Raw genomic sequence first — 21900 nt, 5'->3', positions numbered from 1 at the left:
TTTCCATTTGGAAAACTTAACAGTGGCATGTTGGTGGGTTATTTTTTTTGAAGTATTTTTAAGGTGTTCTCAAAGAGATTCTTCCTCTGAGGAGAAAAAAAGAGTTCTTCAAATATATCTGCATGCATGTGCATAAATGTATAAATTAATATGTGTGTGTGTGTATTAAATATCCACATGTAGACAGGCATGTGCACATAAATGTGAATGTTAGTATGTCATAATCCATAGTAGCTATAACCTTAGCACTTTATGCATGAAAGCCTAACATGGTCCATACAGTCAAAATTAATAAATGAACTAACAAGAAAGGAGATACATTAAGCTTTGCAAAACTGTAAAATTAATATTACAGCTATGTCACCTTCGCCTGCAACTGGACTGAGCAAGGGTGAAAGAGAGAGAGAAATCAATTCCACGAGTTTTGGAGAATGTAAGACTGTGCCGAGAATGTATCTGTGTCTTGTGATGTCTTGTTCTGGTGTCATTGCTGCTCTGTGGCGGGGGGGCTCTTCATCACCAAGGGAATCTGACAGGGCCGTACGCCAAGGTTAGCCATGAAGGTGCAAAGTACTTGCTTTACTATGTACTGTCTAGTGGTGGATTTCATAGGCGGGGCGGGGGGGGTATCATGTTCCCATTTTGTTCATGAGTTTGCCCACATGGCTCGTTGACAGGGCTGTGGCACTCACCTCTCCTTCCATTCCTCCTCACAGCCCCAGCAGAACTCTTCTTACCACTTTTGCGATGCTCTCCAAACGGTCTGGTTTAATTCAGGATGAGCAGACTGGCAAGTTTTAGCCATATGGGCTATGTACGTGTATTTTCAGAAAGAGGCAGGCATGCTTGAGATCAGGTCAAGGTGCAAAGATGCCTGGAGGCCATTTTTCATTCGTTTTCAAGAAAGTTTTGGCGCCACCATGAAGTTCTCCCTTTAAGTAAGGGAAGTAGCTCCTCTGAAGCGCTACCAAATAACGGAGAACCTAAAGTAATTCTCCAGTATGGAGAGCCTCAGGGGGTCCCACCTCAGCTGTATGGAAGCACACAGGTGGATGGGGTTTGTGGGCTGTGCTGGTGAATCACCATGCTGCAGAGCTGGTGCAAAAAGAGGTAAAAAGGAGTTTTGTTCCGTTTGTACTCATGCTGTGTAAACGTGTGTTGTCTATATGTTTGTTGTATCTGTGTTCCACCTCTCTGTAATCCTTCCAGCAGAAGGAGTGTTACATGAATGAACTTGCTTCTTTGGGGGTAGACTTGTCTTTTTTTGTTGCTTTGGTTTGACACTGCCATTACACCTCGGCTTGCCGTTATCTCCAGCGCCCATTAATTGGCTAGCTGATACCCAAACCAGGAACATAAGGCATCGTTCAGTGAGACTGGAGAGTTGACAAATGGGAAGGCGTTGAGAGATGCCGAGGAAATGGGCCCCCGCTGAAGCTCTCTGCAGAAGCCATTTTGCCTCTGACAGATCCAACATGCGCTATTAATTGGTTGGGGTCAGCCTTTGCCAAAAAAGCCTGCGAAGTGCTGGAGAGACGCTTCCAAATGTGTCTGCTCTTCACACTCCCCCTCACTGAAGGCAGTGACAAAACCCAATTAATTCATTGTCTAAGTTCTGCTGTTGTGCCACACGTCTGTATGGTGGTGAGCTGCCTTCAGCCAGCTCGTCTGAACAGATGAACCACGCAGGCTTCCAGCGTGTTCATCCCCTGATCATTCTGTAATTGTATCTGGACAAAAATTAGCCTGCAGTTCAGTAAGATAATCTGCACAGGTCTTAAGCTTAGTTTATAACTGCAAGTAATCAAAATGTGAAAATATGATATATAAAACCCACGGCTATAAAGCATTTTGAATGAAAATATCAAAGCAGACATCTGTGCCTTAACACTCACCTGTTCTTTTAATTTTTAGTGTTCCCAGGTCTTAAATTTATATTATGTTTTAAACCTGTTGAGTCATTGAAGAGAGAGCGTCAGAGCTAGTCAAAAGTCTCAACACTGAAAAGCACCAGATGACTAGACCCAAACCTTTACGCAACAGGCACCGACAGTGTAAAATGCAATTAGGGGCCAGTCTGACACTCACTGATGTCAATGGAAAACAACCAGTTTATCTGCTCATGGATACAGAAAACTAGATTAACGTGTTGCATTCCGTATCTGAGTATGCACTTCTTTAAATTACATTCCTGAATTATATACTTTCATTTCTTTACTGAAGATCTAGGCAGCTGACTTGTAAAGGAACAGCTTTTTTTATCATTAATTATATATTCTGGGAGGGGATCATTACAAAATTAGTCAATGTTACAGATACTAACCAATAAATATTAAATGAACCTGAAGTTGTCTTCTGATATGATTTAATGTTAGCAATTAATTTTGCATTTTTAAAAAAGGGTTGAAAGCCAGCATGAATAAGTTAATATAAAACATTACTATTCAACCGCACTTCAAGGTTAATACTTCACTGTATGTAATATTCATTGTAAAAACCTTGCTGGTGTTCCATACTAACGAGTAGGTAAGGTTGAGCTTTTTTATGTTTCCAGCTGGTTTTGTCTGTGCAGTGATTTTAAAGAGCCTGTACACGAGCAAGTGAGAGTCGGGAGAGCTGCTTTGCTTTCACTGGAGCCCTTCTGTTTTACACCAACTGGGGATCTGTCCCGTAGTTACTTAAAGCAGTGTCAGTAGACAGATAGCAAACCATGCTTGTGAAAGTTAATTAAACAGTAGAAGTCATAACAAGTGGCTCTTTTGTCTCCCATGAAAGAGGAGGCAGCTGTATTGTTTCTGGCAGAGTGATTCTCTGTTGTGCACATTTATTTATTGATGATTTGGAAGAGGCTCTTGCACTGGGTAATGATGCTAATATTGATGGAAGGAAATATTATAGTAATAAACAAACGGCACGTCACAATTAGACACCTAGAAAGTAGAAACCACCGCATAACTTTTAGTAGTGATTTAAATAATAAACCTTTAGTATTTAAACCTATAAACGTTCTTAATTATATCTAAAAATTCAAGACTGCCTAATTTAAAGAGTAAAATTCTGCAGCAGATCCCTCTGCACGTACATCAGAGTAGTCCTGATGTGGGTATAAAGGTGTGGGGTTTTGATTAAAATTATAGTTTTTCTTCTTTCCCTTCAGTTCCAGATTACCAAGAGCAGGATATCTTTCTATGGAGAAAGGAAACCGGTTTTGGATTTAGGATTCTAGGTGGAAATGAGCCTGGAGAACCTGTGAGTACATCTAGAAGTGGTCTTGTTTTAACTCACAACATCTTCCAGAATCACGGCAGTAGCATGTACAGATGTGCAGAACTGCACCATGGCATCTCTATGAAAGTAACCAGTGGGCTATATATTGACAGCCTGCAGCTCCTCCCCACCCTCTCTCCAAAAAACAAACCAAAACTCCCGTAACTGAAATGGTTTTGGCTTCCCCTGCTATTCCCTGGTTTTGTGATAGCCCAAATGAAAACACATAGGTCTGAAATTGCCTGGACACTGAGGAAAGGATGTCCTGGTCTGGTTTGCAAGCATTTTGATCTTAAAGTGTCAGGTTTTCTATTTGCTCAGTTCCCTCCTTGAATTCGCTTAACTTCTTTACCATAAATCCAGTGCCTATGGAAGGTGTCAGGCTAAAAACACATGGTCTTTCATGTGCTGTACAGGTCAAAGCTACATAGTGGCAGCATAAATTTCCACATATTTCCTTGCCAAAATTATTTTGCTCATTTATGGAAAGAGAGGCCATGAATTCCTCTCATGTTAGAGTAACTCCACAGGACTCACTGAAGATAAACCAAGACTGAGTTGGTGGACAATAGAATGGTACGGAGCTTGTAAACCCTGGAGGCAACTGCAAGGATAACTCAATCTCAGCCTCCCTACAAGACCCTCAGTGCTTTTAACCATCTTCTTCTCTGGTCACTGTCTGGTTGAACACATTTCCCAATGGCTATCTATCATTAGAGTGAGTGGACCGCCTAAAGAAACAAGATGTCAGTTTATTACAATTTCAGGATGTGGCTATATTCACATGGAGCTGCTTTCACAGGAGCAACTTTCCTGACCAGCAGACATTTGTCAACAATTTCCCTACTAAATTGGGTCTAACTACCAGTGCCCCTTGCTTCCAGCTAACTGTTGAGCTAGTTCTCATTTATCACTATTTTTTTTCTTGTTTTCTTGCTTTCTTTCTTTCCTTTCTCCTATTTGTGCTAATCCATCAGATTTACATCGGTCACATTGTACCGCTGGGTGCTGCTGATGCTGACGGCCGCCTGAGATCGGGTGATGAACTGATCTGCGTGGATGGGACACCTGTTGTTGGGAAATCGCACCAGCTTGTCGTCCAGCTTATGCAACAGGCAGCCAAACAAGGTCATGTCAATCTGACCGTCAGGCGCAAAGTGGTTTACACAGGTAGGCTGCAGTGTCGCTCTGCAGGGGTAGATTTTCTTGCCAGACTCCATCTGTTCAGCAAACAGTTTGAAGCACAAAAGCTCCTCCTTGTAATACTGAGAAAACTCGGGGGATGTGGTGTTATTCTTCCTATTTTGACTATTTTTAGTCTTTTTTGTTCTTGATCAAATACGTTTCAAATATTTTGTTGCCGGTCAAGACGCTCTCAATCTCAGTTGGCTTCTCCAGTCTTCTTGAAGGTTTCTGATAAAACAGGAAACTGTTCTGTGGCAACATGTCATTTTTAGGTGGACTCATGCAGTAACAGACACTGTGCCTGGCTGCCTGTGTCTTCTGTTTTCTTCCCAAAATAACTGTGCTGCCTGATAGCCACCTTTCAACTGGGAGTGAGGGAAAAGATGCTGAAGAGTCCACAGGAGGGGAGGCAAGGGCAGAGAATGAGTGAGGGCATTGGTGTTTGATGGCTAATGTCCCAGGCACAGGAGAAGCTTCAGCTGAGGTTGTACCATGTAGTCAATTAACTGCAGGATGCAAAACTGCAAACATCGTTGGTTCTGGTAGTGCAGGGAGTGCACATTTGTTGTAAGAGAGAGGTTTCTGTGTGCTGCATTACGCTAGGTGTTGTGCACATGCTGCACAAGTGTATGGTCTAAATAGACAAAAAAGAAGCTGGCAAAAAGACAAAAGATGCAGAGAGAAGTGACATTGCCTGGTGGCACCCAGATTAGTGACACAAAAATGTCCTGATAGCAAAGAAAATGAAGACATGAGCATGAGCTTTCTAAATAAGATGTGACCTTATGCATAATATTGGAGAGTAACACTGGGATGCTTCCTCTTCTTGTGAGTCCCTTTAGGGAGCTCAAGCGTGGGATTCAGTTTAGCTCACTTGTTCAAAAGAAAGGACATTATATAGCTTTTCAAGTTTAGGCATCAGCAGAAAAATAGGCAGTGATGTACTTTTATCTTAAAGAGCATCAAAATAACATTCAAGTTGAAAATTAGGCCCACCGTAATAGTTCGGACTAGAACTGTACCTCTAAAGTAGGCTCTGTATTCTTATCCAGGGCTGAGCTGCTTCTGCACAGTATTAAATTAATGTTCACTTCTCATTTCTTTCCTTCTTCCCATTGTAGATTAAATGCTGGGTTATGTCTGTCCTCTAATAGCCTCTCTCTCATTCCTTACAAAGAGCTGCCGATGTGAAGAGAACCTTTAGGAGTTGAGCTTTGGGAGGAAGGGGAAGGGCAGCTGAATTTTGGTATTGTTTTTGTGCATAGATTTTTCTTTCCAGTTTTACAGCCTCCAGGCTAGAAATTGCCATAAAAGATTTAGATTCATGAGAGAACTTGATAAAAACCCTTGATATTTCATTCAGGGTCTTGTTACTCCAGACCGAGTTATTTCTGAATCATTTCAAATGTGGACACTTACTCTAGGATAAATTATTCAGGATCCCTTCTTTCACCTTATATTTGCAGGCTTTTAAATTCCAGCATAACTTTGTAGAGAAGACTCTTCCTGAATTTTGGTCCCTTATTCCTCCTCTCATCTATATGCTAGTAGAAAAAGATTGTTTGCCGAAATGGGTACTCCATGTCTTGAGATTCATACAGGCAAAGTTTATACTCCTGTTTTTTTAATATGTAGAATACTATATATTTATTTAATACATACTTTGAGTATATAAATGTAGACAGGTACTCCTTTCCAAGAATATTTTAATGTTCTTTTTCTTTGGATCATGGGTTTGCATGTTTATATTTTGTTTGGTATCCATTTTCTTATTGTTGCTTGCAAGATCTTCAACTTAATTTTGATTCACCAAATTAGAGAAGTGACTCGATTAGTGGAGGCAGCCATTCAATAAAGACGAGTGCAATATGCTGCTCTCAGCTCCACAAATGGACTGTGGAGAACTGGCCGAGTAACAAGAAGTGGAAGCTATTGTGGGACACAAGCTTTAACCTGAGGTTGACTCAAGTGAAGAAAAACTCTGTGCTGGGATGTAGGCAGGGGGGAACTCTCCTCATTTCCCAGCAGATGATGGTTTAGCTGCAATATGGTCCAGCACTTGAAGAAAGACATGTTTGAGTTGGAGAGAGCCCAACTGGAGGGAGTCCAGAGGACCAGCGAGAATAAGGAGAGCTCTAGAAAACATGGTCTGCAAGGAAATATTGTACAAATTGGGATTGTTTAGCCTAACACAGAGAAGGGGGAGGAGGTGTTAAACTCCCCAAGACTATAAGAGATTGCTGCAAAGAGGAAGGGAATAATATGCTCTCCATATGCCTGGTAGATAGAACTAGAAATAATAGCCTTATGTTGCAGCAGGGAAGATTTAAGTTAGATATTGCAACCAATAGATTGCCTGGGGAGATATTTAACAGCAGATTAGACAAACATCTGTCAGGACTGACAGTAAGTATAGTTGGCCCTGACTCGAGCAGAGTGTGGACTAAGCAATTTTTTTGAGATTTCTTCAAGCCTTGTGGTAGCTGATTAGATATTAAACTAATACCACTTCCAACTTCAGTTGCTGTTAAACGCTTGTTTAATATTAATAATGTTTAATGGTTTCCCCCTGACTGTGCCTGTTGCTGGTTCTTCTATCCAGAAAAGCTTGGTTCACAAGTTGTTTTGCTTTAGTATGGGCAGTTATTATTACTTAAGATTATGTTAATCAAAGGCAATCAGTGCTACCCAGCTGATAGCATTGAGTTAAAAAAAATACAGAGGTGTTGAGTGATGGGTATTTGATATGACTCTCTCTCCTCGTGGCTTGTGCACATATACACGGTTGCGCATATATAACTGAAGTGGGGATGTGACATCTAAAGGAGGCACCTCTGAACTAATGTAATCCAGGTTTAAAATGCCACAGAGCATTCAAGCACGCAGCACTGCACTGGTTTAGCCATACTGCTGCTGCAGTTCAGCAGCAAAAGGCTTTGGCTGCACGACGATACACTGGAGAGGATGAGCATTTGTGGCTGATGCCATCACCAAACAGAACTGTTGGTGGTGACATCCTCAAGGAGACAGAGCCCTTGGTCACTCTGGCCATGATTTATAGATTAAAGCAGGTGATTTGCTTTATTTTTTCACCTTTTTCTCAGTGGATGGCACTTTTCAAGCACTAAATGATGCAGCTTGCTCAGACAGGCTTCTTTTAACTCCCCAGTTCCCAAGGCAGAGAATGAAGTCCCATCCCCAGCCTCTTCCCACCACAGCAGCAACCAGCCAGCCTCGCTGACGGAGGAGAAGCGAACGCCACAGGGCAGCCAGAACTCCCTCAACACCGTCAGCTCGGGCAGCGGCAGCACCAGTGGCATCGGCAGCGGTGGTGGCGGGGGCAGCGGTGTTGTCAGCGCAGTGGTCCAGCCCTACGATGTGGAAATCCGCCGTGGCGAAAATGAGGGGTTTGGCTTTGTCATCGTCTCGTCGGTGAGCAGGCCAGAGGCGGGCACGACATTTGGTAAGTCTTGGGGTTTCTTCAGTGTGCCTTGAATGAGACACAGATTTGAGCGGTGCAGCGCAAGGAGGCGAGTGGGGATCTGTTTAATTAAAATTTGTGAGCATGCCCCAATTAATGTAATTAATAGCTTAATCGGAGGCCAAGAATTGGTAGGTGTTTGCCTCCTGGGGTTTGTTCAGTACTGAGAGGAGAAAAACAAAATGAGAAATCCCAAACTGAAGAGCAAAAATGCCACCAATGGCCATTCCTGCTGCTCTGTGAAGCTCCAGCTCTCCCAGCTAGCTGGACGCCTTTCTGGGGTTTGCTCGCAGAAGAGCAGCCAGGGGTCCCCCCAGTGATGCTTTTGCTAATGCAGAAATGGAGCAGGTGGAATGAACTATGTCTCCTGATGGTGGAATTGAGCCAGGTGATTTAAAAGCAGTAATGCTTAAACTGATTAACTTTTCTTTGGCAATCAGGGTTATTCTGATGCTCATTATGGAGTGAGCATGCTGATAGATGGAAAGTATTAATTAATAGTGCTTGCTGGTGAGACATGAAATGGAGAATACTGTTAAAAAAACAGGATGTTTTTCTGACCCATTCCACCTCTTCCCAAATCCATTTCTTAAGAGTAGAGGGAAATGAAGTTCATGCAATGTCACACTTAATATCCTGCCCTAATAGAAGTGGTCATGGTTACTTTCTGAAGATAGTCCTTTCTGATAGGCAGACACTCGTTTCCAGGTGTTGCTGAAAAAGAGGTGTACGTACACACAGAACAGCCTGCTCTGGAGCAGAAATGTCATCACAAGGGGTAAACCAGCCAGAGATGCTATTTTTTTCCCTTTCCATCTCCTCCAAAAGGGCCAGAGGCAGCATCCACTTATAGTTTGTAGGGGGAAAAGGTGGTGTTCTTCCCCTCTTAGTCTGTGGCATGTGATAGGGATGGAGGGGGAAATGAAAGAGAAAAGTAGTGCCCTGGCCATCTTCACACTACCTCTCAGAGCAGGGTTGTGGTTTGCAGACAAAATACCTTGCAGTCTCCCTGTACAGCTCGAACGTTCCTGGGGCACGCAGGTGCATGTGGCCAGAAGTGGCCTTTCCCTCTTTTTTTGGTAGGTTTTTTTTCTCTGAAATTTCCTGCTGTTGCCCATCAGCAGTGCCATTGGTGATAAATCAGGGGAGCATCATCTCCTTTGCTGGTGTTGTTGTAGAACAGGCCATTTCCAACACTGCTCTGAAGAGTCATGGCGGTAGATATTTCAAGGAGGAGTCTCTACTACTATCTAGTAGAGATCCGGTACATCGAGTTCTCTCCATTCTCAGGTGCTAGGCTACCTCTCACTGTCCTTGCTGCTGGAAACTGCTCTTCCAGAATAGGTATTTTGGTGCCAGAACACAACGGTGTAGTGTAATATAGATTGAACTCAGTTTAAACTGGAGAGAGAACTTTTATCTTCTGAAAGTATTTGCAAACGTGTATAAATAACTTTTACTGTATGAAGACTATGCTCTAACTCTTTTCTGCAGAGAAACTTTGACCTGAGGTTGTAAAGAGTTGTGTTTCCTTTAGCCCAAGATACTCGCTGACTGGAAGTTTTCTGTGCAGGGTGTCCTCATGGAGATCTGTTATTCTGTGACTGTTTTTCCTTTAATTTTTTTCAAGTGTATTCAGCTTTTTCCTAATACTCTGCATGAGATGTATTCCCTCTGCTGTGTGGTGCTTGCTTTGGACCCACTTTGTAGTTTTTTTCTTTCATGGGTAGTATTTAGAGATGGGCCAAACTGGTTCTAAAACTTACCTTGGTCACTTTGATGTGGGCTCTGTCGTCTGTGTCCAGTGGATTGGATAGAGTGGGAACTCATCTCACATACTCTCAAAACAGCCTTTAGTCTGTATGGGTCTTTGTATTTCCAGAAGGAGAAACTTTCTAACATCACAGTAAAATAAAAGAAAATAAAATCCCCCCACTGTTTGCAACTAATATTAACACTTTCTGCCGGTTTTCATCGCATATTTCCAGCCTTGTTCTCTCACCTCATGTTCCTTTTCTTAGCCTTTTCTTCTTTATGGTCTTTCTAGTGTTGTCATGTGTGCAGCAATGCATATCTCTAAAACTACTAATCAAATAAAGACTACAGCACAGATGGGAAAGTGCATCTTGCGGATGAATGTATTGTGGATGCAAAGTATGAGATAACCACTCCATATACCTCATGGTTTTAACCATGTGCCATGTGCCTGAGGGCCTCTTGCCCATGTAAGGAAGCCATAAAAAAGCCCAATGGATTTATCTGAGTGAAGCTGTGTATCCCCTGTGTCCCAGTTCTGCATTTTGTGGATGACTCTGTGTTTTTGGGACAAACAATTGCGTGGAACAGGAGGAGAGTTTTGTCTCCAAAACACATTCATCCTACAGTACTCTTGCTCTGTGTGTCAGACATCAGTGGTTTTGTGTGTGGTTTTAGAGGTATTTAAATGAGGAGGTCCTTATTCCTGCCCTGCTCCCTTCCCAGTGCCATCTAAAATCATAAAAGGCGCAGGGTTAACAGAAGCTGAGGTGGATGCCTGCACCAAACAGGTTACCTTTGTCAGTCTTGGCCCATCTGTAGTGGTCCTGTACCTTCCCTGGCAGTACCTTTATTCACGATGGAAGAAAACCGTTCCGTGTTGCTTCCCCATGCAGCGCTGATAGATTGAGTCTTCGTGGTAGAAAGGGAGTCGTGCTCCCTCCTAGGCCTTGAACAATTTTATCTTTCTAAAATGAGAAAGAACAAAACATTGGCAGAAGCTTGAAGAGCAGTTGACTTAGATAAAGACTAGAGATGCTGACACCGATGTAATCTTGGAGGAGGAAGGTTGTGTTTTCTACACAGTTTCAATTTTTTTGTTCAAAAATAAAATCAGGATTTGGGTTATGATGGGGCTGCTAAGTGCAGTTGCAGTCTATAAAAATCTCACCGTTTATTAACAGAAATCAAGGGGGGAGTTTTGAATGGTTAACAAAACACCTTGTAACAAGTAAAGGATTGTGCACTCATACTAGTTGATTGCCAATGTTTTGAACACTGGCAGCAAAGCTATCCTATAATAACTTTTGCTTGATGCATTAATTAATTAACCCTTAACCTTCTCTTTCCCTTTTCAACCCTTTTTCTCCTTTTCCCCTTCACCATATTCCCACGTATGTAAACAATTAAAAAACCAAACCAAACCAAAACAAAAACAACCCCCAAACCAATACAAAAGCGGGAAATGCATGTGTGGCCATGCCTCACAAAATAGGTCGGATAATTGAAGGGAGTCCTGCAGACCGCTGTGGCAAGCTGAAAGTAGGCGATCGGATCTTGGCCGTGAATGGGTGCTCCATCACCAACAAGTCGCATTCAGACATCGTCAACCTCATTAAGGAAGCGGGAAACACCGTTACCCTGCGCATCATTCCAGGAGATGGTAAAGTATATGTTTCCTGCTGTCTTATCTGACCCTCTTGTTGGTTTTGTTCCCGGGCTTTTTTGCATCAGTCGGAGCTGCAAAGTCATGGAGGACCCTATTTCCACTCCCACTTTGGGAATTAGCAGTGAGGGAGGTTGTAAGTCTTCCATAGCTTTATTTTTTGTTTCTTTCTATAGAAATGGGAGTTCTTTTTTTAAACAGGGAGGTGCTGATTGTACATTAAAAAAAAATATTCCATTCTATCATGTTCCTCCACATATCTCCTTAAAATGATCATCTGTAAATTTGATGCATGTCTCGATGCACTTTGATTTGATTCTTAGGTTAATAATGCAGCTTTAGAATATTTGGGAATCACTTGTTAATATGTGGGATTCCTGAAGCTTTGTATATACGCAAGCAGGCTATAGAGTAAAGAGATCACAGAAAAGGATAAACATTTTGTCATGTTTTAAGCTGTTTGAAAAGAAGATTTGTTTTTATTCTGGGTAAGTTGCTTTGGGAGCGAGCTCAGTACATTTTGAAATGACTTTGTTAAATGGTGATGCCTCTGGAGCTGCTCTGTGCTTGCAGCTGATCATTGTAAGAGCTACCCTAGAGAGAATCTCACTGTTTCAGATCAGAGGGAACATGCGGAATCCCTAATAATATACTGACATGTGGTACTGGTTTCAGGTTATTGAACTATTTAATAAAAATAAGGATCTGTGTTACCAGTTTCATTAAACTGACCCCTAGCTGTGATGCCCAATAGAAACAGAGCCGAAATGTATGTAGTGCCTGTAGCAGAACTAAAATTTCTGCGAGTCTAAAGTATTTTATTTGTTCATTGTTATGAGTATTTTGTTTGTTCATTGTCCTGCTCTGCCACGGATGAACTCGTTAGGCAGAAATCTTTTTACATTGCTCTCTTTTTAAGCTGAATCCATGGGTACAAGATTTGATGGCTCAGATACTGTGGTAATGAGCATTTCTTGGAGTTGTATATAGGGCATTATTTGCATTCAGTTAAATACGGCCCAAGTGTGATTAAGTTTGAAAGAAAGATTGAGAAAGTATGGCTGAATTGAACCTGGTACATGTAAAGCAGAATGAAGAAGTTGCATGATGTGATTTCCAGTGAGAAGTATTCAGTAGTTGCTAACTGGTACTTTCTAATCTGGAACATGGATTTGGTTACCCCTCAGAGCATGATTATGCAATGTTTAGTTATAGGATAAAAATAGGCCAGGATGAGAAATGATCTCTGTTTAGGATGATCTGGTTTGTATACAGGCTTTATTTTCCCACTGTTTAGTAGTTACCAGGTCAAGTGGTATATGATCCTTTGCTGCTTCCAGCAAATTGAGTGTTCATGAATAATAAAATGGCTGTGAATCAGGCTAGCGTCTGAGCTGGCCTGGGCGTGCTGGTTTTGGAAAGTAAACTGGGAGAAGAATTGCTCATTACCTGTATTTTGGTATCTGATCAAAATCAAGGAAGGCGAATCTTTGAATAAACAAACAAATATTTTTTTATAAAGGCAAAAATACCTAAGATATAAATAACTTTTGAATGGTGTAAGAATTTTTTAGGAAGAATATAGCCTCCTGACGTGAATACTCAGCCAGTTTTGTTCATGGAAATATGTGTACAAAATACCATGTTCAATTGCTTAGGTTAGAAGGGAAATCTGTACCTGTGACTGACATCAGGTATTCCTAGAGAGGGTGGAAAGCTGTAATTTCGAGAAGGAGTTAATGCTTCTCTCTCATAGTAATGCAGCTTCGAGACTTTGTGTTTACTGTCCCTCTGAAATTCCAAATCAGATTGTCATCTCTGCATAGAATTACCTGCGTTTAATTTCCAAAAGCCAGTAAGACCAGACACTCTCAAAATTGCTGAGAGGTTTGCTCTAAAAAACTGATTTTTAAGAAATTGGTCTCAATGTTGTGGGGTTTTTTTGCTGTCTTTGGGTGCTTTTGTTGATTTGTTGTTTTCTTTTTGTTGCTTTGGGGTGCTTTTTTGGTAAATATAAATGGTCTAACAGTGCACTTAAAGGGGGGGAAAAAGAATAAATTGGAAGCCATGCTTCTCAGATAAACATGAAACTAAGACTCATCACAAGACTCACAATAACTCACTCTGCTAATCTCTTCTAACATTATTAAAAACACCAAGGGTTTTTGCTGTGTAATAAGTCTTGCACCAACTCATTGCCGTAGACCACTGCAGGAGTGCATTTGCAATGAAATTATGATGCTTTAACATACTACCAGCTGATGCAAAGATACAGAGAGCTGAAAAACAAGCTTAGATTAGGCATTTAATTGGTGTCTGTGTGTTCGAGGGCAGAACAGGGCAAGGAATCAATGAAATATTTAGGATTTAGAATGTACAATTGTAATTCTATCAGACATAATTTTTCCTATATTTGTATTCTGTTCCAGTTTTGCATGGTGGCTGGCATGCATCCTGAACCAGTGTCTAAAAAACTAGCAAAATTATGCACAACTCCTGACTCATGGGATAGGGTGGGCTAAAGATAGGTACAGCACAGTGGCATGAAGATGTGTTGTTGCTCTACTTGGTATTCTTAGTGTGACCTACTAAAGGGTAGGAATCTTGCATTCTCTTTGAAGCCCATCTTCATCTGATCTCCAAATATTTGTGGAGGTTTTCAGAGGCTTTTGTTCTGGATGAATACAGAACATTTAACCATGTCTTCGGACCTTCTTATGTTGGAAGCAAATTTTGTCATCAAGGCATCTTTACAAAATACACAGAATTATTTCTTAAAATCCAACAGCGTAACCACACACAGGGACATCTCCTTGTCACACAAGTCAGCTGTCAGCGGCACGTCCTCACAAGGGAATGTTTTGGTCATGCCTACCCTGAGAGGTGCAGGCAGACCCAGGAGCCTCTCTTGCTCTCTTGAGCCCCCAGGCACAAGCCAGCTCTGGTCTGGAAGATGTTACAGTTCCATATGCTGAGGGTTTGGGCATGTTAACTTGGGCACGGTGCTGCAGGCAAAGGAGCTGTGCTCTTGTTGCACCCATCTGTTTAAATGGTTCTTCTTTTACTCTTTCCCTTTTCCTGAGTTCCCCTTGACACGCGCAGAAGGGAAAAACCTTCACCTCATGTAGATATCTCCACAATTAAAATAAATCCATGAAATAAAATAGGTTTCCAGAACCAAGTAAGCTCATGACCACCACCTTTCCTTAATTCAGGGAAAAAAAAGTCCTATTTCTGCAGTTTTATATTACGGCTGGACTCTGTTTAATAATAGCAGATTTCTCCATAGTCAATAAAATGAATTACCGGATGCCTGGAGCTTAAGAGGCAAAAAAGGGAAGGGTAATTTTATGTTGGAGAGCCAGATGTTTCCACCTGGTTTTCATTGTTGTTGTCTGGTGGTGGCTTTTTTTTTAAGTGGGATTGGAACTAGAGGAATTCAGTCAAGAAACAAGGTGCATGACCTTAATTTTCGGCAGAATTTTAAATGAAATCTAGGTTAACTGTGGTCTTATTGAAGTCTATGATAAAGCTCCAAAATGACAAAGGGACCATTTTGCCATGCTGTGCTGTGGGGACACTTAGATAGTCCCTTTTCAGTTGTGCCTACAGCAACTCCTTTCCCAGTTTTGTGAAGCAGGAGAGAGGACCTCTCCTGGAAGCACCTCCTGTGCGTAGAGAAACATGGCACAGGCTGATGTTGGGTTGAGAGCCCTTTACCATGGCATAAATTGGGTTTTGAAGTTAGTCCTTCTCTCTGTATTGTCCTGGTGAGCCCTTTTGTAAATGGTACCCAGAGTTGTTGATGCATTTGGTACAGGTGATTCCACATCCCTGCGTTCAGCTTTGAGTGCTCAGGCAGCGGTGGGTTGTATTTCAAAGATGGATTTCAGAAAGTTTCGGTTTTAGACACATTCAATATCACCCTGTGAGGTATTAGATAAAAGCCACATCTCAATCCTACTGAAGATTGCAGTTTCTGATGGAGGAAGAACTGATAAGCTTATAATCCATGGAATAGTTCTGCTACTATAAAATTAATCCAGTCAACCTACCATATTTGGAGACTTTAATGATTGGAATTCATGTCGTTAAACAACAGACAGAACATTCTTCAACCCTTCCTCCATAAGTCAGTCATTGTTCTGAGTGTGCCTAATGGTCAGAGATGTTTCTAATCCAGATTTCCCAATATTTTTTTTTTCCTTTTCCAAGTGAGTGACCTCGGGTTTTTCTTGAGCTTGAAGAGAGTGCTGATGTATTTGGTTACTGCAAAAAAACCCTCATTTGTATCTTTATTATATAAATATACCATATATATTGTATAAATATATACAAATATTTGACTCCCTGCTCTACGCTATTTGTGATGGGTAATGGTGGCGGTTTCTGGTACTCACATCTTTTGCTGATTAACTTTTGCAGTTATTATTAAGCTATATATGATGCCTTCACTAAAGCCTTGACTTTTTCAAGAGCATAGGATACAGCAGCAGCAGTTATGTGACAACGTTTCCTAGTTGGTTAGGGGTGTTTAGAAGTTTTTCTCTTACAAAGAAGAAAAAACAGATTACACAGTAATTTGGTGCATCTGATGACAGATACCAGCAAAAAGCTGAGCCGTGAGGGATATATCATGTTAAGATTCAATGTGCAACTTGAAGGCAAATATTTCTCTGCAACTGCAGTGCTGTACAGTTTCATATACATAATTACTATGACTTAGCTTAGACTTTATCCTGTTAATTTTTGGATTTAAGAAATTTGGGCCAACCTCAAGTTCTTTAAAAACAACATAATGATGCTTTCCCTTGAAATGCCTTTGTAAAACTTTTGTTTTAGCAGTGAATAGCCAACGGTCTTCCCTCATAATGAAAAAAAAATTTATTTTGCAGAATCCTCCAATGCTACTTTATTGACCAATGCAGAAAAAATTGCTACAATTACAACCACACATACTCCTCAGCAAATACCACAGGAGACCAGGTCAGATTGTTTTCTTTGAGGAGAGCATGTTGACATGCTCTCTCTTTGGTTACTTCTTGATCATCTTCACATCCCATGAGCTGTACTTTTCCTCTCTCCCTCTTTCTCTCATTCGTTACAGCAGGAACAACACCAAACCAAAGCAGGAATCCCAGTTTGACTTCAAGCCACCCCAAGCAGCCCAGGTAAGGAGTACCTTTCTAATTGTTTTGTTTACCACAGACTCTTGCTTCCAATCGGCTTGAGGGCTGTGTTCAAATATTTCCCTTGAAAATTCCTACTGGGAAGCTGTTCTCTCTCAGTCTGTTTGCTGAAGAAAGAGGAATTTGCTGATTAGTTTCTTGATATGTGTTACTGTTGTTTCAGCTGAGAAACATTTCTAACACATTCTCATTGATACTTTCAGGGAGAACAAAAAAAAAAAAGAAAAAAAAAAGCTGTCATTTTTACAACAGTAATAATTTATTGTAATTGTATGTTTTGAGGGGTCTGTCTAGAAAGTACTGTTGTGTGCAGATGATAAATTCAGAGGACAAAAGAAAGGAAAACTTAATAAGGGGCAATAACTGGAGTGTTCCAGCTTTCGCAGACGGCATCTTATTAGAGAGATTATCTATCTCACTGTTAACTTCCCTTGCCACTGGCTATCCCAGAAGCAAGCCAAAAAAATCCCAAAAGCTAACAGCATTTGTGAAAAACAGTGCACGTACTTCTGAGCTTCTTACAAAGGAAGTGGTAAGAAAAAGGAAGAGCCAGCACCGTGGCATAGACTTGTCTCAGGTACCATTAGGTATTTAACTAAAGCCTGGTACTGGAAGTGAGGTTGCCCTAGCCTTCCTTTGCAGTTGGCAGAACGCTAACCACCCTGCAGGAATGCGCCTCTCTGCCCTTGGCACAGCTGGTGATGTACAACAGAGGTGCGTAAAAATGCATGGGACATGGCCAAGCCCATTGATTCAAACAGCCCTTTGCAGACCACCGCCGGAACTCCAAACTGCAGGGTGGGATCTGAGGAAGCAGGAAATCCTAGTCTGTGTGTGAAGAGTCAACTGATTTTCTTTTTTTTTAATTACGAGTAACAAAAATAATAATGTTGGTTGGTTGAATAATTTCAAAATGAGAGTTGAGCAGCACTTAACTTTTTGTTCAATTGCACGTATGTTGTCTTTCCTCCAGCAGGACCAAGATTTTTACACTGTTGAGCTCGAAAGAGGAGCCAAAGGGTTTGGCTTTAGCCTGCGAGGTGGCCGGGAGTATAATATGGATCTGTACGTGTTGCGGCTAGCTGAGGATGGTCCAGCTGAGAGATGTGGGAAGATGAGGGTATGCACAAACAGATTGAAAAAACACATTTCTTTGCAATAAGCTGACTTCCCTGCCTCTGCCTTACAGGCACACCTTCTGCTGTGCCAGCTAAGAGGAAAATTAAATGTTAACCAAAAGGAACAGTGGTTCCCATTTATTACTGTCAATGGCTTCTGTCACTCTTTGTATACAGTCTATAGCAGTGTGTGTGCATTGGAAGACTTCACCTCCTTGTTCCAACTCAGGTTTCCAAATTCTAATACATAATCTGACTTTTAAAGCCTAACAAAGATACACATAGCAATGAAAATGTAATAGCCACAATCTGTGTCCGGTCTTTTAAGCTGCAGCCACGAGTAGAGAATTGGAGCGTCCCACCTGATCCTCTTCTCTGCTAGTGGGCAGAGTAGGGAGAGAGCATGTATAATGGCCCATGGGTTACAACATTATAATGTAGTTTTTGATTAGTATTAACTGTTAACTTAACATATCAACTAAATTATAAACATTATAACAGGGGCATATGTTATAAAATGCCTACAGAAAAATTAAATTACCAAGTTTTATGTACTGCTTGCTCCTCTGTTAGAGAATGCATTATAACTTTACTGCATACATCTTTTTCTTCTCCAGATATATCATGAGAAGGGCATTTTCAAAATTCTTTTGCTAGGGGTAGATTTATAGGTCCAAAATTTTTGCTGATGAAAATAAATCAGTGCTGCCCTGTGGAAGTCAATGCTTCGACAAGCTCTTCCAAGCCCTGTTTTCCTATCCTGATAAATGATTATATTTACAAAAGCAGTTTTGTTGGTTCATAGTAGGTATCTATATCCAGGTGAGAAACGGACCTGAAAAAGCTATTTGAACATCCCAGTTTCAGCAGACTGTAAAACAAACAACTATTTTGACCAAAGACTTTACAAATAATCAAGATAAGATAACACCAGTTCTAACACAGCTCTAGCTTTTGAGCGATACAGTAATGCAATGTGGTTTTACAGAACAGCAATGAAATATTTTGATGCCTCAAGCTTTCCCTGTCATCTTCATGTCTCCCAGGCCCCTGCACACTGTTTTTTGTGGACTGTCACTAGGAGGAGTTGGGCATATTTAGCTTCACCTGGTTCAGAGGTGTTCTTCCACCTTTGCTGTGGCCATTGTCTTGTGGTGTGCTGGTGGTGACCCTCATAGGGGATGTTTCTAATCTTAGACTCTTTTCTTTTATTACATTGACAGATTGGTGATGAAATCTTAGAGATCAATGGAGAAACTACCAAGAACATGAAGCACGCTCGGGCCATCGAACTGATTAAAAACGGGGGCCGCAGGGTCCGCCTGTTTCTGAAACGTGGAGATGGCTCTGTCCCAGAATATGGTGGGTCAAACTATGAAAACATTCCTTTCTTCCCTGGCATCACTCCATGAATGATTTGTCTCAAGATCTGAAGCGGGAATTCTTTTTTATTTTCCTTTCTCACCAGTGTCTTACCAACCTTTGCAACATATGGTTAATTGCCTCGCTTGTGCTGAATTTTCTACACATTTCATCCTTTGCTTGCTTCCATGGACTTGGGGTGCAGTGTAAGGCAAGATCATCATAGCAGTATTTTTGGTGATCAGAGAGGAAAACAAAACAAAAAAAATCTTATTGTCTTGTCCAGCCAAACAAGGAATGTCATTGAACTGTGCCAAACTGTTTCTCAGCGGCTGAATTGTTGTTTCAAATAGGTCGCTACTTCTAATCAATGCAAAAACTGGGATCCTGAGTTATTATTCTGAAGCAGTGATATTTTTGGTTAGGTTTTTCTCTTAGTTCCTGTCTGTATCCATAGACATGAATGCCGAGATGGCTTATGAGATTTTTGCCTTCCCTTAATATTGATGTAAATATTTATAAAGTTATTTAAGAAAAAGAAGAAAAAAAAAAAGCTTTACTGCAAAAATATATTGATTTGGCCTCCTGAGCCCTTTTCTCCCCCCTTAAACTGTCTGCTGGTTTCAACTAGTTAATTTGTAAGGTCTGAAAAGGTGAGGAGGTTATGAAAAGGTGCTCTCGTGTCTGTCTTGGGGGAAACATTCAGTCCTTGTTTCTTACTAAGAATTGCATTAGATTTCCTTTTCTTCCCCTGGAGGTTGGATTGCTGGGTGGCTTAACTTAGCACACTAATATTATAATTATGTCTTATTTATTTGAGATAATTGTCAAATATTGTGCCCTCGATGGAGGGCTACTCCCAACCAAAGGTCTTTGAGGTTTCTATAGAAACTGATGATTGAAGGGATGTCCTTTATACTTTTCTCCACGTATTTGGGTTATTTCTGTGTAAGTTCTGTGTTTATCATTCACTCCGTGTCCTAAAACCAGAAACAAAACCCTTCCGCACAATTTATGAACTAGATTTTCTTTTCATTTACTGTACCACATTTGAGAGTTTCTGCTCACTCTACTCATTAACTTAAAATGACCAATTCAGAATATAACCAACAAACAATTGAAGTGTTTAACAATATGGAAGGGAAGTTGTGGGTTTACACTTCTGTAATATAAATAGCACACCAGAAAGTTCAATGATGGCACTGAAATTCTGTAATGTTCTTTCTACTTTTGTCTTTTCCTATACTCCTTTGGATGTACAGTACTGTATCATATGCTAGACTGCATAAATACCCTGTAAATTAAGTGCTTCACTTCTCAAAGCATATGTCTGTTGCACTGAGGATGGAAATCCACCACCAATTTTCTTTTGGCTAATGCTAAACCACTAAACGTTCGTTCTCCAAGCAAGGATTTAATATACAGGGGTTGCACTACTGTAAAGGATATCCTTGTAACATTTGGGACTCCTTCCTCTCTTTGTTCTGTTCGCTGCAGTCGCAAATGGTTCCTCTAATAATGTTAAGTTCCAATATTTTTCTGACTCGATTGGAACGTGCTTCTCTATGAGGCTGTATATTTTTGTAATGAGTTTTGTACTTATTTTTAATGTTGTGGTCTCTGGTGGACTTTATTTTTCGTTGTTGTTTGATTGTTAATGTTTTTTCTATGACATTCTGTGTCGCTGTTCCAGCTGTCTTTTAGAATGGATGCTCTCGTTGTCTGGGTTATTGAATCACCTCTTAGATGTCTCTTTATGTCACGATAATAACAACTGCTGTCTTTGCAGCCTTATATTTGGGTGAAGCCTAGACAATCTGACTGGAAAAATAAACTTTCTTTATTCTAAGATAAAATATGAAGATTTTTCTTTCTTTCATCTTTATTATAGGGAATCTAAATTTTCTACTTTTCTCTTTCTCTTTCTCTTACTTTTCTTGGTGCTGGGCTCTTCCTTCCTCAGCGATGATACCTCCTAATATCGCTGCATGTATGAGAAATGACAAGCTCGGGGAGTCTTGCTTCTACCTTATGGGCCATAATCAAACTACGGTTTGTAGCTAAAATCAATATTAGGTGTTTTTGTGCTGTGGCCTAATTCCCTCACATTGCTTTCCGCTTTGCTATATTTTATATGTACAGCAATTCATTCCGAGCACCCTGCGTCCCCTGAATTGTAAGTACACCACAGGACACGTTTAAACCTCACTTGTACATCGTGCGATAGCCAGGTTGCCACGTGCTTTCAGCTACGGAAAAGCTGTGTGGTCCCCAGCTGCTGCCTGAAAATGCTAATAAGCAAAAGTGCACACACGTGAGTCGCAACACAGGTTTCACCTGGAAATCACAAAAACCATGGCCCACGCACACACCAACCTTCTCAAGCTAAGGAATGGAAATGCCATCAAATGGGAGATGCTTTGCGTGATGGCAGGAGGAATGAGCATGTAGAGTGTTTGGCTTGGGGGAGGGAAGACAAAAAGGAGAAAACCAGGAAGCAAATCTGTCCCCACAAGTGTTTGTGAGGGGTTTCAGTCGTTGCCATCAGGACAGTCCACCTCGAGGTGGGTGTCTCGGTGCGAGTGGCAGGAAGCCTGCAGGAAGCGCAGCTAACGCCAGCTGAGCTGCCGTGCAGAAGCTGCTTTTAAAAAGAAAACAATAAGCAAATAAAAGCAATGCTCGCTTTAAATCAGTGCAGCTACTTTAATGTTTGCCATGTCTATAATGAATCATTCATAAACATCCGTTACAAATGACGTGGGTAATTGTAGCTTAGTTACAGCGCAGAGCTGGTTTTTAGTTTTGAGGTTGTCTTTTTTTTCTCTGCTTCGTGGTTTGTCACGCAGAGGTAGCTCAGCTGTATTTTACCTGAAATTC

At 41.1% G+C, this 21900-nt stretch overlaps 1 protein-coding gene across 11 annotated transcripts in view; it reads left to right on the top strand.

Moving 5' to 3' along the window:
- Positions 1-21900, top strand: part of MAGI1 (membrane associated guanylate kinase, WW and PDZ domain containing 1) — a 300198-nt gene that overhangs the window by 274777 nt on the left and 3521 nt on the right. For 2 of the 11 annotated variants that reach the window (XM_068408639.1, XM_068408636.1), the window contains exons 14-21: positions 3158-3249; positions 4245-4437; positions 7622-7915; positions 11148-11351; positions 16250-16340; positions 16462-16525; positions 17517-17663; positions 18885-19023. In XM_068408639.1, the coding sequence (XP_068264740.1) occupies positions 3158-3249; positions 4245-4437; positions 7622-7915; positions 11148-11351; positions 16250-16340; positions 16462-16525; positions 17517-17663; positions 18885-19023 (1224 nt within the window). Of the gene's footprint in view, positions 1-3157; positions 3250-4244; positions 4438-7621; positions 7916-11147; positions 11352-16249; positions 16341-16461; positions 16526-17516; positions 17664-18884; positions 19024-20986; positions 21076-21900 lie in introns of all 11 variants that reach the window. The other 9 variants (XM_068408647.1, XM_068408646.1, XM_068408642.1 and 6 more) reach the window with 9 other exon arrangements.

Source organism: Nyctibius grandis, chromosome 10 (assembly GCF_013368605.1).
Source record: "Nyctibius grandis isolate bNycGra1 chromosome 10, bNycGra1.pri, whole genome shotgun sequence".
Taxonomy (NCBI): Eukaryota; Metazoa; Chordata; class Aves; order Nyctibiiformes; family Nyctibiidae; genus Nyctibius; species Nyctibius grandis.
This window is presented reverse-complemented; position numbering and strand designations above follow the sequence as displayed.